Consider the following 18,111-nt stretch of genomic DNA (forward strand, 5'->3'; position numbering starts at 1 on the left):
TCAAAATAACTACGTCCGTATTGTAATAGTATTAAAATTTTTATCTTACAATAGATAATAACAATACTAAAATAACAGATAACAATATCTTATTAACTTTTACAAAATGACGATCAATTGTTATGTTTGTAATTTAAATATGTGAGTTTTACATATTTCAATCATAAATTGTCCCTACTGAAGATGGCAGAATAGCTAAAAGCGCTTGAGGGAAACGAATAATATATTGGTGAGCAGTTTATATTATATATATAATAATTGTATTTTACAAACAGTGCCGTATTAGAAAAACTTAATTTAGAATTAATTAAATAAGTGTTTTATCCAATCTGTCAAAAATTCTTTTTTTAAACTTATCAATTTTCTTTAATTTTGTTTTGAAATTATCACTTTTTTTTGTCTATTTTGAAAACATAATTTTAACTCTGTTTTTGCAATTTACTTAACAAACAAAGTTTCTTGAATTAATATCGCTTGTAATAAAATCGATAGCTTTTTTCATTAATTAATTTAATTTCATTCCATTACTTTGACAAAATTATTCAAGTTTATAATCTGATAGATCTAAAGGAGTGAATTTTGAAAAGTTTTATCAATGCCAAAACCTAAGATAGCAAAAAATTACATTAAATATGCATAAACAGATGCAGAAAATTAGCCATTATTTATTTATAGAAAAAGTTTTTAAATGTATTATACATAATTTTTGGAAAAGCAATATAAAATAATTTACATTATTTGTGTTTTATCGGTATGAAAATTTATGTATGAAATAAAAGATATTACTGTATTGAACCGATTAAAAATTTTGTAAGTTTCATAATATTTTTACTTTTGGAGGTATTTGTAAATAAACCATTTTCACCTGTTTCATCATTCGTGCTGTGGATTACTTATTTCTGAAAGAGTAAATAAAAAATTAAATTTTTCATTTTTCTATCTATTTTTAGTAGACTATTAGTTAATTATTAAATATGTATAAACATGAGTTTAATTGGACAATGTTTTATCGGTTATTGCTCTCATAACTTGAGAGCTGTAATCCCTATGGCCGGCTGTTGGTATTATGTAAGCAAATAATATACTATTTAAAATTGATAAATCTGAATTATTTATTTATTTAATTTTGAGTGATGAATACCGGTTGAAATGTTTTTTTCTTTTGTCAAGTAATCGCTTCTTAATTCTGACTAAAAAGCAACTGTTAATCTGTGCATGTAATTGTGTGAAGCAGCTGAAGTTTGACTTAATCTATCGCTTTAATTGTAGCACAAATTCCTCCATTACACTATGTCTACTCCTAAGGCAGAATTATCATAAATAAAAAAGTTGTGGCAATGGTGTAAGATTTAGTTTTAATTTCCTGCCTAAATATGTTGTGTGTAAATCATTAAATCATTATGAATAAATTCTCATAAAAGCAGTTATGTTGCACACTACATCTGAATTAACTCTTTCAGGTCAGTATTTCAAAGAAAAAATATTGAAATATTTTAATATTAATATATATATAAATATTAGATATATTTATATAGATATATTAATATTTTAATATATATATATTTTTAAATATTTTTCAGTATTGAAATAATTGTATTGTGCATTTTCATCATAATTGCTGATGTTATTTTCTGTCGGGCAGACATTTAGAATAAAAAATTTCCAATTTTAAACAATTTATTTTTCTTTACAGAAAATCATGTTGAATTAATTGGCAAATTACAAAAATATATTTTTTTAAATATGATAGAATGTCAGTAATTCAAACTAACTGAGACTTAGATCAGTTCAAATTTTAGTTTGTGTGGATTTTTAATGTTAACTACTAAGTTTTGTGGTAATAATAAATTGTAAAAATTAATTTCAAAATAAAAAATCATTTGCACTTAAGTAATTTTATTGTTACGCAGAAAACACAATGAAAGCTTCATTGGCACAAATTTCTTTTATAAATTTCACAATTTCATCTTAGTTTAATGTTTATATCATTACCATTTTCTAATCATTCCTTTGAAGATTACTCATCACCTTAAGTTGGAATTTGATCATTTATTGATAAAAATGTGTTACATTTTGTAAATTAAGAGTAATAAAAACATAAGAACTGGATTTATTTTTAATACAATCATAATTTCACTTTTTCATGAGTTTCATAAAAAAAAGCAGTGTTATTAACCTTGAAATATAAATTCACTGTAACTAAACAACATATGAGCCAAAGTGGTCCTTATAATTTTTTTTAATGGTGTGAATAGGTACTACATTTTTTATATTATATATATATAACTGTTTTTTTTATTAAATAACTCGTTAACATATTGACCACTGCTAATATAATTTAATATTAAATGAAATATAAACCACCAGAACACAGTAAATAGATAAGTTAAAGTTAGCATTAATTCCAAGAATTCATTTTCACAGGATCATCCCGCATTTTCAGTTTGTAGTACTGGACAACAGAATTTGTGTATTCATCCATAATAATTTTCACAAAAGAATTTCACAAATTAACAAATCACAAAAAAAATATGTTTTATTAAATTTTAAAGTTTAATAACAACTGAAAATATGGGATCCTGTGAAAATTGATTCTTTGAATTAATATGGTAAGATTAACTTATCTATTTGTTGTGTTTCGGTGGTTTATTATATTTCATTTTATATATATATATATATATATATAAACAATATTTTTGTGGAATTAAACTGTATGTACAGTCATGCATTCTATTTTTTTTTTTTTATGCAGTAAATCCTAATAAAAATAAAAACTCCCAATAAAAATCCCATTAAAATAAAAAGTTAGAGCTATTTTTTATTCTTACAGAAGCAAAAAATAATTTTTCTGTTGAAATTCATTTGCAGATTTATGGAATAAACTTTTCTGTTCACATTGATATAAGATTATACAGCTTTTTGTTTGAGAGGAATAAATAAATGTGATGTTCTTCCAGAAAATTTACCCTTTGTTTTTTTAGGATGCAAAAAGAGTTTTATTTTTCAGTACTTAAAAACATTTTCTCTTTTAAAATGTTTGTCAGATTTCTAAATGTAATTGTCATTAGCATGTATACATTACAGAAAAAAGATTTATGAAAACAGAAAATGTAAGATGGTTTCCAGCAAGTTGCGATCGCCCTTCCTATATCCACAAACATATTAATTATTTATTATCACCATTTTTATATCTTAAAAACAATCGCCTATCCTTTTTTTTCTATTTGAAAGCAATGGAGAACAGAAAAGCAACATTAGGAGGAGAATCTTTTGATTATGGAGTAAAGAAGCTAATGAAATAATATTGTGAATATATTGCGGTCAGTGTTCAAAAAGGAATGTTTGTAAAAGCGATTGTAAAAACCAACATTCCTTATAATTGAACAGTTCTGAAATTACATGATATCTCATGGAGTAGCATCCTGTAAACTGAAGAGTATGAAATAGGAATAAAGTACAACCAATCAATCGTATTTTATTAAGTTGCTCTTTTGTATCATTAAAATTAAACAATGTACAGTCCTGTTTCATTACAACTTATCATTTAATATATTGCCTGATGAACACTAAGCCATTGCCAGTTATAAAATAAAATAAATGTAGATATGAGTACTACGGTTTAAAAAGTTTTCCAAACGATTATTTCACTAAACGATGTAACTCTTAGAATGACAATGAATGATGTACAAATTTTACCTTATTATAGTTTTCAGATAGCAACACATAAGGTTAGCCGCACTAAAAACTTTACAACCTAATAGTCATTTCAATAAACAATCCTTTGTAATTGTACAGCTATGCAAATTTCCAGGAATGATTGCAAATATATTATGTTTATTGTACATATTTAATTTGCATGTACATGTTTCAATTGTGAGAAAGATGAGTTGAAATTTCACAGTTTGCAATTCTCAGGTAATCGACAACATCATGTTTAATATTTAAATGAATTTCAAGACACCAGTAGTATTCAAAATCAAAGGTTCCAGGTTAACCTTCACTCTTTATCATGGTAAATGCTTGGTGGTATAATTTGCTCACTCAAGAAGTTACCTTTACTAGGCTGTTGTTGAAAGCTACTGTTTTCAGGATGACAAATAAAAAGGTTATGATTGAATGCTTAGTGCTTTCATGTTCATGAACTGAACTATATCATTAAATACATTTTTAATATTGTCATTGATTTTAATCTTTCATCGATTAAAATGGGATTGAGGAATCGCACACAGCATGTATGTTTGATTTTGTATGACTAATAATTTTTTTATTGTATTTACATTTGATTTTATTTCAAAACCGATCTTGCCTATAAAATCATATATATTTCAACCTGAATCGCATGATAATTTCATGTAGGAATTAATGAAATTTTTATTACTTATATTTTACTCTATGCGTACCCACTAAAATTGCATTTTTGGCTGTGGTAAAATGCTGCAATTATTTAATCGCATAGGTTTTTTTAAACATAACTTTTTTTTAACTTGCTGTAAAAATAAAATTGAATAAAAAAAATTGCTACTGACCATATTTACTTGGTTAATTTATTATATACTTGGTTGGGTATTGCTTACTGTAGTTGGGATGCTTTGAAACGAATTTATATTTAATTTTTAAAAAATAATTCATTGTTATTACATAAAAGTTACTGAAAATCATTTAAGTGAATGACAATCTGAAATTATTGAAAACAAATGTGTAACTGAAGAATTAAACAGATTATTTTATGGAATTGCCAGGATTATATTTTATATGTTGTAACGGTCAGTGATCTAGATTTTAGTGAAGTGTTGTTAGTGAGAGCAGCCAGAATGTAAAATATTTATGATCTTAAATTGGTGATATTATTTATTATAATTATTTTAAGTTAATCCTAACAAAACTTGTGAATAAATTATTTTATTTCTATTAGCATATTCTTTGGAAACAGTTATTCCATCATATTAATATAATTAATTAAAGTGGCTTTATACAAGATAATTGATGGTTAGTTCTTTAAGTTACATTAAAAGTAGTTCTCTCCTCCAGTTTTTGAATGTGTCAAGCGTGTGAAAAAATCATTGTAAAAGCCAGTTTCTTACTTCTCTTCTGACTGTCTTAATGCAGTCTGCTGTCTTCACCTCAGCAGGTAGGATATTCAAGTACTTGAAGCCAGTGTATGTCATTTGTTTCTCAAAAAGTGTTTGTGTATTGTAAGAGCAAAGTTTTGTCTGATCTTGTATTGTAATTATGAATGTCAACTCCTCTATGATCATGTTATTTTGCATATAGTGTACACTCAAGTACATAAAGTGATGCTGCAATTAAGAACTCTTGCTTAATTACTTCATATTAACCCATGAGGGGCTAGTCCTGTTAGAATGCTGACTGCTCTTTTTTGTAACGCGAAAGTTTCTTTGTAGGTTGATTCTAGAGGAGCTGTCCCATACTGCTAGCCCACACCTATGGTGCGATTCAGAAAGTGAGAAGTAGGCAGTTCTTGCCAAGGTGATTGTGCAATTTGTTTTAGCCTTCTTATTGCATAGAGGAATGAACTCTGTTTCTCACACAGTTTGTCAGTATGAACAGCCCACAAGAGTCGAGCATCAATTATTGTACCAAGGTACTTTGCTTCTATTTTTTAAATGTTAGGTAGATGTGTTACCTCATTTTTCTTCCATCCCAGGATTAGTCGCCTTTTTAGTTTATTTAGTGCCAAGTCATTGCTTCAGAATACTGCTGGGCCATATTCATTGCTGTGAAGACCTAATTTCTCATTCTTCAGCTGTTTTATTTTTCAGTAAAATACATTGTCAAGATAAGAGATGCAGAAGAGTTATTTAAATAATTGGGAAAGTCACTGACATAAAAGGTATAGAACAGGTTCTAAAATTCATCCCTGAGGAATATCTCTTTTACAGTTTGTTAGATTTTGTAGTATGTTCTGTTCCATTTTTGGTTGTTTTGACATCTACTTCTAGCATCCTCCACTACCATTATTTATGTTATGTTAGTTTTCCTTGTGAAATTTTGTCTTTCATTGTAGGTGTATTTCTTGCAGATGGGAATTTCTCTACAATATCGGCAGGATCTGTTTGTAAGACTGTTTTGGATGCTGTTTGTTTTTGTTGTGTTTAACTTGTTTACTACTAATTTTTCCTGTGAATTATTTTATGTCACTATTATTAACAAAGTAAATTTAACATTTTGTTGTGTTATATGTGTGTACGTTTTTGCATCTATACAGTTGTTATGACAATTGCATGGAGCTATTTCATTTATCGCTTTTATTTTTCAAAATATAGTCTGTGTTTTTAAACAAAAGAATATTTTTTTAAAGTTTATTTAAATGTGTTGTGATACATAGCAATTTGTTAGCGATGTATATTTTGCATTGTTTCTGAGGAAGGGTTATTTACATTTTCTGTCAGTCATTTTTAGTTGTAATGCAACTCTTGAGTTAAAATAAGCACCAGTCACGTCCTCTAACAATAATCTTATTTACTATACAGTCTGTGTTCTGTTCTGCTCTGTAGTAAACATAAAGTTTTCACATATAGGGCTGAATACCACTTCCTTTTTGGTGGGATTTGCATGTTACTGTGGAACTATATTCAGCCCACTGAAAAAGGAAATTAGTAAGAACTCTTTTCCATTTCGCTGTGAAAAAATTTTGTTACTGTCTTTTGTTAGTCATATATAATCATTACTGTGTTTTGTCACTATAATGTGTTATTGGTATAAATACTGTTTAATATTGTCTATTAGGATTGCATGATTTTTGTTTAATTGAGGGGTGAGGTTGTTGTAAGTAAAACCCATTACATACATTAATGGACTAATTATGTCTTTTAAAAATTTTCTTAGCTTCTAAAGTTTATTGAAAAAATATTTTTTCCTCAAACATGTATAAGAGATGTGAGATCCTCACTAATGCATTAAATGAAATGGGTACATCGCTACCCAATTTAAATTTGGCTATCATCCCCTCAGAATATTTTGCTTCTCCCATTTCTGAAATGCTGTAGGAAAGTATTATATATTATATCGCAATATCAAACAGCAGCCCTTCAGCTTGAGCTTCATCTTTGGCAAAAGGAAAAAGTTTGTAAGGTCAGATCTAGCAAGTACAATGAATTTACAGATTAGAGCTCATGAAAATTACTAATAAAAATACAAGAATTAAATTACACTAAAAAAAAAATTATGTGTATAAAAAAATCAAGAAGAAAGTTGTAAGTATGCTTTTAGTTTCCTGTTAGGTCTCACTTTTTTGGTCTCAGGATCATGGCCATAGACCTGACATTGAAGGTTGTGCCATTCTTGGCTTGCCAATAGAAAGTTGTGTATTTTAGAAACTATGAACCTGCTCGAAGGCAGAAGCTTGAGCGTAAAAATAACTTAGTCCGTGTTTAAAATTATTAAACAAAATCCCATTCCAAGTTATATATTGATATCTCAAATTCTCTTTATGGCGATCCGATAATTCGCTTGCAGAAGCTGCCTAATTTTGTTCACATTTTTAAGAATTATTCTCACAATATATGAAGAGAAGTCAAGGAAGGACTTCTTTTCAGAAGTCCTTCCTTGACTTGAAAAGAATGAAAATTCTCAAAATATTTTCTTTCTTTCGTGAAGCATAAGTGTCACTCACTACACTTTGTTTGGCTCATTGCCATGTGCCTGCTAAATAATTTCAAAGGTCACCGTCATGAATTTTTAGAAGGGACAGAATTTGATATTTCCTATCTGCTCTACCATGTGATTCTTAATGATATCAGATCGATTCAACTTTGAATCCAGCATTCAAGTCTTAGTAAAATCAGTTATTTTTACACGGATTTGAATACTAGATCGTGGATACCGGTGTTCTTTGGTTGTTGGTTTTCAATTAACCACACATCTCAGGAATGGTCGAACTGAGACTGTACAAGACTGCACTTCATTTACACTCATACTTATCATCCTCCTGATCCTCTGAAGTATTATCTGAACAGTAATTACCGGAGGCTAAACAGGAAAAAGAAAAGGAAAGATCGATTCAACTTTTATATTATTATATGATAATGTGTTTGTTTATTTAAAGTTATTTACTTTTATGCAATTTAATCGTAATAGTTTTTATTTCTCTCCTGTCTTATTAAATTGTATGTATTTCAATATCTTGTTTCTCATACTATAGTGTTTTCCAAGGTAATTTCATAAAATTATAAATAATAATTTTATTCTCAGAATCCAAGTTATTTACATTATAAGTTAGTCATCTGTCAGTTTGTGTATGCTTATTTCAATCACCAGTTAGATTATAAACCTTTATTGTGTCAATATGTTTGCAGGTGATCAAGAAGATGATGAAAACAATAAAGCTAATGATGTAGGTGCAACATTATCTAGAAGGAGATCAAGACGTTCAATGGAGTCTTCTTCTGATGCGATGACAACTACCAGCAGCAGAGACCTACCTCTAGATAATGCTGCATTGCAAGAGATACTAGATATTGTTATGCATCATAAGGATGCATGGCCATTTCTCAGGCCTGTTACAAAATCAGAGGTATATAATATTGTAGGAATACTTTATAATTCAATCAAGAATCAGTAATTCATTGAATACTTTTATATATTTGTTATTTCTAAATTAATATTAAAAATTTATGTAAAATATGTAATTTCCATGGAACTCACAGTTACAATGTGATAATACTTAGTTTACAATTCCACCACTGTCAACTCCAGCAGTAGAATGATAACATCTACTTTTCATCATAAGGTTTTGGATTTGAATCCTTGTTATATATTATTCCGTTAATATTCTATTTTAAATATATTCAGTTATAAAATATTTGATTATATAAAAAAAAATTAAAAGATTGATTGTAGCTGTAATTGGGTTTCAACAAATAATTCCTGAAGAGCCTAATTAAATATTACTAATAAAAATTAATTTTGAAAGATGTATTCAGATTGTATAAGAGAATATCAAATGTGCAAAGAGACTTACTGAAGACTACAAAGACAGTCATATTTGGTTCAGCAGATAAGAAAAGGAGAGGTAAAGAAAAATTTGTATACAATAATAAGCAATAAAAAGCAAAAAAGAAAATAACTTTTACATTACTTTTGTCTAGGAAATCGATTTCTGTTCTTACAATCATAAAATAAAGCTACTTTGTGTTTGCTGAAGGGATAATGTTCATATTTTGAAATAATGCTATTGTGTGTCTGAACATATGATATTGTAATTTCTCTATAATTCCTGTAGTTTTTCTCATCAGCCATTTTATTTAGTCTGTATAATAACTTATCCGGTTTTATAATCGACTGAAACTTTTCTTCTTCTGTAACAATCTTCAGAACCTCCATTACTTATGAACAGGTGATATTATTTTATCTATTTTTCAAATGAAAGAAGTCTGACTAGATATCCCAGAGACTTCTCAAATTACCATAGAATAAAGAAAGTTTTATAATGAAACATCTGTCTTCCTCTTTACGTCTGTCTCTGATTGCAAGTTATAGTCTTAGATTTACTTGTGTTTTTAATTTACCTTAATAATGCTTACGATAATGAAAAGGTTGCAAATACTGTGAATATGTAGTGGACATAGTAGAGACCTTTTTTCATTATATGTGATGCTTGTAGTTAAGTTAATTTTTTTCTTTCACAGGTGCCAGATTACCATACTATAATAAAGACGCCTATGGATTTTGGTACTATAAAACATAAATTGAACATGTTGGAATACAATAAAAACAGCCAAGTTATTGCTGATGCTATGCTTGTATTCAACAATTGTTATACTTACAATCAATCTGATTCTGAAGTTTACAAGTAAGTAAAGTATATAATACATTAATTATTTTTAGCCCTTAAATAAATAAAATGGAGAAAAGTAGTGCCACAATTAAAATTGTCCTATCTACTTTGACTTGAGAGTTTAAATAGGAGATGTTACAACACAATCAAGAGTGCAGGTAATTTTATTGAAAGAACAAAACGCATATTTTGTAATTATCCAAAACTGTAGATTTGTAAAAATAATGTAGCCTTAAGAAGCATTTTTAAAACATATGAAATTCCCTTAAACCTGTGTATATAAAGCTTTTTTTTTGCTGTGTAGAGTATAGTTGACCATTATTCAAAGTCATTTCTGCTGCTGTTAGAGGTCTTCAACACTGGCCTCTTAAGAAAGAGGTCACTTATATTTCAGTTAGCGTATTTGTAATTAGATTTTTTTCACGGTAATTCATTTGTAATTCTTTTTTAATAATAAAAACTTTAATAATTTGACTAGTGAACAGTAAATAAATATAATTATGTATGTTAATTGACATAACTGTCTTAAAGAATAACAAACATCCTGTGCCAGCCTTACTAGTGAAAGGGAAGAAGTTGTTTCTCATTCCTTCTTCACTAATCAGAATATGTCATTTCATATCGCCATTCAGCTTGACTTCTTGTTTTTAGTTTTTCAGACCGAAAATCAGATTTTAAAAGTTCAGTAAACTATTGCTGTAAATATTTATTGTGATACTAATTATAACTAGAATTTTTAATGTTATAAATTTGGGTACTGTTAACAGGAAAAAGTGTATTTGTCTAAATAAATGTACAGTTGCTTGTTCATATTACTAAATAAATTCAGACCAAAATATATTTTAATTAGTTTAAAATATGCTGTAATTTTTATTTACTTATTTTTTAAAATTTAAAACTAGAAAAGTGCCAAAATCAGTCATTTTTTACTGAAAAAATTAAGGAAAATAAAATATGTATAAATAAAAACCCTAAGTAAAATTAGGTAACCTTAGTGTTTTGATGTGTCAAAAAATTGTAATTTATTTTTCAATACATTTATTTGCAGAGGTTGAAAAACGTATAAAAAATATAATCTCAAAATAATAATGCATATACAGTAGAATCTCCATTTACTGGGGTAATGAAGAAGCGGGGTGATCCTGGAAAAAGGAAAAACATGGTTGGGGAAATTACGTGTCTTAATTTCTATATTGGCCATAGGTTCTTGAAATGTAGGTAGAGATGATTAATTTTATATAATAAAAAAGGTTTCTAAGTTGCTTATGACTGTTGCAAAAATAATACGTTACAGAAAACATTCTTCCTTAGGAAACGTAAAGACCATTTTGATTTTACAAAATATTTTACTAATAAAAATTATGATCCGATACAAATGTTTGGTACGTATATAGTTATAAATTACGTATATACGTATATAGTATAAATTGTTGAACTTGAAAAAAAAAAAAATTAAAAAATATTTACACAGAAATAGCTTAATCAGTTTTTGTTTTTTAGTGTTCGTCATTATTTTTCCAATTTTTGTTATTTCTCAAAGTTATGATTTTATTAAACTCACAATTTTGTTGAAAAAAATTAACTAACGTATCTACTGCTTCCAAAGCCATGGAAGATTTAATTTTTTTTATTTCTTGTGTCTAGGATATCTTCGCTTGTGTCACTTTCTGAATCATTCTGTACAGCTGTAGAGGGACATCTTTTGATGAAGAATGATGATGTCATTATCGGTTAATTGCTCAAAGCTTTCTTTGTTTTTTTCATTGTTCAACCGCTCGTTCACATCTTCTCTGTCTACATTAATAAAGTCTGGAATAAATTTTACAATTTCAAGGCAGAAATCGATTTCATCTTCTGGTATTTCTTCTTCAAAATCGTCTGATTATAATATTTTTGACCGTGAATATTTTAAGGGTTTCGGATGGTGAACTATTCCAGGCCTTGCTAACAGCAAATATCGTGTCTTTTATTGTCCACATTTTTAAAATGTCTCATTGATGCAGCACAGTTTTCATCTAAAAGAAAACGAAGTAATTTTTTTTTTTTAATTTCCTTTTTAAACTGTTGATTGCTTCTTGATCCGTTGGTTGGATCAAAGATCTTACATTTGATGGAAGGTAATGAACAAATATTTGTTCATCTTCAGAAATAAGACTGGATTCGGAAGGATGACATGGAGCATTATCTAGTAACAGGACTGCTTTTGGCAGAAGATTTTTTCTTTTTGGTACTGAGAACTGATGGGACAAAACCTGGATTTTTAACATGATAACGTTAAAAATCGAGGTTATAAATATTGCTTGTGACTTCCAAACTTTTGGATTGTGATAATAATCGTAAGGAAGAAATTGCGTTTCTATGCCCTTAAAAGATCTAGGCTTTTTTGCTCAACCTTTGGCTTTCAACCAATAACAGCTAATTTGATTTTGTGAGTTTCCAATATGTTTGAGCAGCTCATAATAGTTAGCCTTTCCTTACTAGATTTATATCTAAGGACAGACTTTTGTGACTAGACGGCTAAAGTTTTTGTTGGTATAGATTTCCAGAATAGACTTGTCCAGTAATTAATTTCAAATTACTCGACCTATGATTCCAAGGGGATCAAAAATCCCTCTGATTGCCAACAAAATAGTGCGTTTAGTTGTTTTTACAACTATGTTTTCTTCACGAAAAGAAAATTGGAATACATCTTCTCCTGGACTCCACATAAGACCCATTGTCTTGATCAATCTCAATGCAACCCTTAGCCGCATCTTCTAATGGAACATCAGATAGAATGTTTGGATTGTTAGCGCTCCACTTTCTAAGATGAAAATCGCTTCGATGAAGCAGATCATTTAAATCATGCCATAGCTGTTTTGCTTCTTTTATTGTCTTGGCTCCAGTCATAACATTGTTCACATAAAAATCCTCTACGACTACCTTGGATGCGACTGGAAAAAGGAGGATTCTTCATCCAGTGCTAGCTGCTTTAGAGTTCTCATTGCTAGGTAAAGAGCACTAGCGGTGCCATAAGTGATTGTCAGCAATTTAAATGTTTTAATAGAATCTTCTGGCTGCTCTCTCCAAAAGATTAGTTGTAAATTTTGTTGAGCTAATTAGATGTTAATCTGACGATACATTTTTTCAATATCTGCTGTTACAACATACGGATGTGTTCTGAATCTTGATGCAATACTGACAAGATTTGATTGTATTGTTTGTTGGACCTACGATTGAGATGTCATTTGATGAATCATCAGAGCTTGTTTTTGAGGATGCACCGAAAACTACCTGTAATTTGGTGGTTGTGGAATCTTCCCTTAAGACTGCATGATGCGGAATGTAATAAGCCTTTGATGAATTAGCTTCAGTCTTTGTAATTTCCTTCATATGTTCTAGCTCTTCATATTCTTTCATGAACTGGATGTAGTGTGAACGCATCTCTGGGTTAACGGATAAATGCCTCTCTAATGATAAAAATCTTCTGAATGCAGAATCCTTTGATTCACCGAGCTCACAAATATCACCTTTCAAGGGGATTTGCACTCAGTACCTTCCAAGATCATCCCTGAAAGATTGTATTTATATATAAGTCTTCACACAGTTTGTCGTTTCCGGTGTACTTCTATTCAGAGCAACCATCTTCTATGTCCCGAAACTTCTGTATGGTTTTATTGATGTCATCCAGCATAGATTGATGGCAAGCTGTAGTTATGTGTGACATGGTACTGGTCTTTACTTTGCTGGAAATGATCTAACCAAGCACTGCATTTTGAAGGGTTGGAGATGAATCATGAAGTTTTAGTCTTCAGTCACCTAGCAAGTCCAAAAATAACTCTGCTCTAGTGAGCAAGTCAATGTTACTCGATTGATTTTTCACTCAGATCTGCTAATTGAACATTAGGTGGAATTTTCATGTCTGATTTCTCAATTGGCACAGTGGGTAAATGTTTGGTAATAGATGTTAGGACTACAAAGTCAATAGTGAAGGAAAATGTATTAAATTCGAGTTGATAACACATTGAACAACTTAAGAAGTTTTGGTAGTGGAGTTTCCAATTCCATTCACATCTACACACATTTGCAAATGGCAAGCCTAGTTGTCTGACCGCCTTATCAATCACAAAATTGACTGTGACCCTGAATCTAATAGTGCCCGACAAAGATGAGGAGCCCCACAATGATCAAGAACATACACTAGGGCAGTAGACAATAACACAAGAAGGAACAGCATGATGTGGACACGATTGATTTTGACTACTAGATTCAGCCTTGAAAATTGATGTATTTGATTATTTGCCCTTTCTGAATAATGCAATAATGTATTGTGACATTTACCATAATTAGACGTGGATATTTTATTTTTTGAATTTTGTTTGGGTTTTGATTGGGAATATCCTGTTTGAGATTGTTTTAATAAGGGTGGTGGATTAGATTCAACAGCTTCTATGATTTAACATCTTTTCTGTAGAAATTTTATTAAATCAGATAAAACAGGCACTTTGTTAGAATCTTCTCGATTCCCACTGACGGTGAGTAGTTTTATCCAACTTGCTGAAAATCAAATGAATTATTAGACCGTCCCAGTGTTCAATGGGTTGACCTAACGTATGAAGCCCGTGCATATGTTTTTGTACATCGTCAGTTAATTTTCTCAAATTAGAACTACACTCTTTGTCCAATTTATTTAGATTGAAAATGGCTGAGATGTGTTTGTTGATTAAATACCTTTTGTTTTGAAACCTCTGCATTAAGAGGTCCCAAGCAATTTTATCATTTTCAGATGACCCTTCTAGAGATTGTAAGACACTGGCGACATTATCCTTTTAACACGATTTGAGATGGTGAAATTTCTGACCGATTAGACAGATTGGATTGTCATGACTTACTGATTTAAAACTGTCACGGAATGATGATCATTTATCATATTCTCCTGAAAATGTGGGCAGCTTGATAATTGGTAAGGAAAAGCAGGGATAAACCCGACTTGACTCATTATTTTTGTCGGTTGTTTCATGGTTTACACCGATTGTGTCAGCCTTAGTGAGCTACTGAATTTTAGTTTGGGCTTGCGTAGTTAATCGATAGAAGGTATCTTCAAATCGAGTCCAATCATCAGCTTTCATCGGCTTTCAGAATCGTCTAAAATGTCGATTTCGGTTGGAATTTTTTCGAAATCCAATAACAGTTCTTGAAATTTAACTAACCTGAATTTAAGCGGAGTAGCATCATCTGATTTATCCAAGTAACTATTGAATCTCGTTATTTGTCCCGTAACTACACCTGTTTTTTTAATTAACAGCCTTAACCGTTCTGAATCCTCCATTTTTTAATTAATGGTAGTGGTAATACAATTATTTACAAACGGTTGTATTATACTACAAAAATAATAATGATGTTTAACACGGAACAAGTTTGACGGCTGGGTAGAGGCATGCGCATGAAAATTAACAATTAAAAATATGAAAATGTGAATTAAAAAGTGAATGATGAAAAATAAGCTAAAACTTATCTGACTTCTGGTCATGGGGCATTACTGTTTAATGTTAGCGTGGATGATGGATCGTGGTAGCCGATGTCGCATGTAATTCATAATTCACAAGCACATTAAATTAACACTATCCTGGTCGGTCGGACCAAAATGTTGTTGAGTTGATTGGTGTGGCACAACCTTTGCACTGTTAGATGGATGTTTTAGTGGACTGTAAATAAATTAGTTCTTATTATGCTTTTATTGTTGTGGCTCAACTGGTCCCATACACGTTATAAACATGTAGAATATAAACACACAGAATGTAAACAATAAGCAAATGAAGTATTTCACAATCTCATCCGGTCACACCCATTCAAGATAACACATGTTTATGTAATTAAATTGCATTACTGTTTCAATATATGTAGTATAGTAGTAGTATGTACTGTACAATGCAACCGAAGTACTCTATGAACGTTTATGAAGAATAACATAATACTGTATTTTTTGGTCTAATACAGCATCCCACATATATATTTTTTTATAGCTATGGTTACAGAGACCCAGATAACTGGATCCCTGGGAAATCGAAGATCAGTTAATGGAGGTTCTACTATAAAATGAACATTTTTGAAAACCCCAGCATAAAAATAAATGAAGTAAAAATAAAATAAAAATTTTTTTAATTTATGACGTCTCAAAACTTTCAGGAGAACATGACGAATAATTCTATGAAAGAATAAAGTTGATTGATGCAAAAGATACCAAGAAAATCATGACCATATACCGCACTGGTGAAACACATAACCTGCTATTCTTGCTTCGATTTGGTGTCAGGGGTTACTACTTATTTTTTTAAATTAATTATTTTTACTTGTTTTTGTATTAGCTCCATTGTGAAGTCTTGTATACTACGCAAGTATACTGCTAATAAAATTTAATATAACTTTTTATCAGTGTATGTAAATAATATTTATTCAGTCTTATGAAATTTGAAAAAAAAAATATTTTAAATAATACATTAAAACAAATTTTTTTTCTTTTTGATGAAATTTATAAAAACAAACAGCATGCATATTAGGTTTAGCACTAGAATGTGAATAGTATTAGGTTGTAAATGTTTATCATGTTAAAAGCAATACTGCATCTTCTGAGTGAAATTTCTCCTTTATTGTTTTTTTTTTTATTGTGAATATTGGTATGTTTTTTAATTGGTTTTTCTCATTTTGTGAATCGGGAAATTTTTAGGCGATTGTGAACTCTGTAGTGTACTGAAAGTCAGACCAAATTTGAAATTAGTAATATACTCATATGAGCTCAGTACTGTTCCCATTATATTTATAGTACAGATAAAATAAATTTAGCGGTGTAATTTTAAAAGTGTGTTTGAATAATTACTTTATCAGTGAAAGTATGGAATATCATTTGGTAGCAACTATTTCATCTGCTCAGGAGTAGTATTATTTTGGGTTAGGGTATTTGATTTCAAAAAGACACCTCAACTATCAAGTATGTGTTCAGAAGGTAACATCTGGACATCCTGTTCATCCTGCCATCTTCTAACACAAATTCCCAACAAAGAAGGTTTAAAAATTGTCTCTTGTTTACTTTAATCTGCACCACAACAGAATAAAGGTCTGTTCTGTTACTTTACACATTTTCAGTATATTGTATAATATTGTTTCAACCGGTGAATGATTATTATATAATCTCTGAAATATCCTGAAAGGCAATATCCTTTGCAATCAGTCTTTTACTTGATAAAGCCATTACAGTCTTTCTTCACTGCTAAAAGCAGATCAAAATACACAATATATTTAAGGATCAGCAGGGACCAATCCTGCTGGTTCCATAAGAAGGTAGTAGTACTTTTACCTAGTATTTGTAATACTTTTACCACGTGTTTTGACAAATTATGTAGAGAAAAGAACCATAACAAAGCTGTGTACTTTTAACATTGCAGGAATTTTTCCCAGTATTATGCAATCTCATCTTTGCATCGGTAAAATTGATTACAAGTTATTTAAAAAAGGTATGTTTTTCGGTCGATTTGTATGTATTTCTCCTGATTCGTTTTCCATATGGAAAAAATTCTGAAAAACAACTTCAATTAGTCTTGTGTATCATTTTCAGGCTGTGATTTGAAAATTTTCAGAAACTGTTGGGGAAAGAAACATACAGTGGATATATATATATATATATTTTTTTTTTATCCAGTGATCCATTCCAGAAAAATTCTGGTAAAGATAATTAATTCTAAGAGGTTTATTAGCTGTGTGCCACTTATGAAATACTGACTAGAAAATTAGGAAGATTAGTTAGTAGTTTATAAAATGAAGTGTTTTTAAAATTTTTATTTTTAATTCCGTATCTGTAAACTTTTAATTGCACATAGAAAACTGTTGTCAATGTATCATGTTCATCAATACTGGTAAATGAACCCCATCTAACACCTCTTAATCTGATTCTGTTTGAAAGGGAATAGAATTTCCTGATTGATTATTACTGTTAAATAATTCACTGAGGACTTGAAACGTCAGCGACAACAATTAAAGAATGCCTTTATGAAAGTCTAGACGATCGACTCATTATATAATACTGAAAGTATTACAAATATAAACTGCTTTGCAAAAGATATATAAATACAGTAATGGTATAAAGAAAGTTTGAAACGATTATATATCTACAAAAAATGCAACGTTATAGGTATTTGGGAAAATACATAGGTTACAAAAGTTAAGGTTTAGAAATTAGGTACTTGTAAATTGGAAAACAGAATACTAAATAAGGAAAGATGATGACTGGCGCATCTAGAAAGAATGCTGAATGGAAGATTGAGTGAAAGATGTGGGAATATAAA

At 29.7% G+C, this 18,111-nt stretch overlaps 1 protein-coding gene across 2 annotated transcripts in view; it reads left to right on the forward strand.

Moving 5' to 3' along the window:
* The window catches only part of Acf (ATP-dependent chromatin assembly factor large subunit), a 151,869-nt gene that overhangs the window by 120,803 nt on the left and 12,955 nt on the right, over positions 1-18,111 (forward strand). For both annotated transcript variants that reach the window (XM_075367686.1, XM_075367687.1), the window contains 2 exons: positions 8,316-8,533; positions 9,648-9,811. In XM_075367686.1, coding sequence (XP_075223801.1) covers positions 8,316-8,533; positions 9,648-9,811 — 382 coding nt within the window. The remainder of the gene's footprint in view (positions 1-8,315; positions 8,534-9,647; positions 9,812-18,111) is intronic.

The sequence above is a fragment of the Lycorma delicatula genome, chromosome 5 (assembly GCF_047948215.1).
Source record: "Lycorma delicatula isolate Av1 chromosome 5, ASM4794821v1, whole genome shotgun sequence".
In the NCBI taxonomy this organism is placed as follows: domain Eukaryota; kingdom Metazoa; phylum Arthropoda; class Insecta; order Hemiptera; family Fulgoridae; genus Lycorma; species Lycorma delicatula.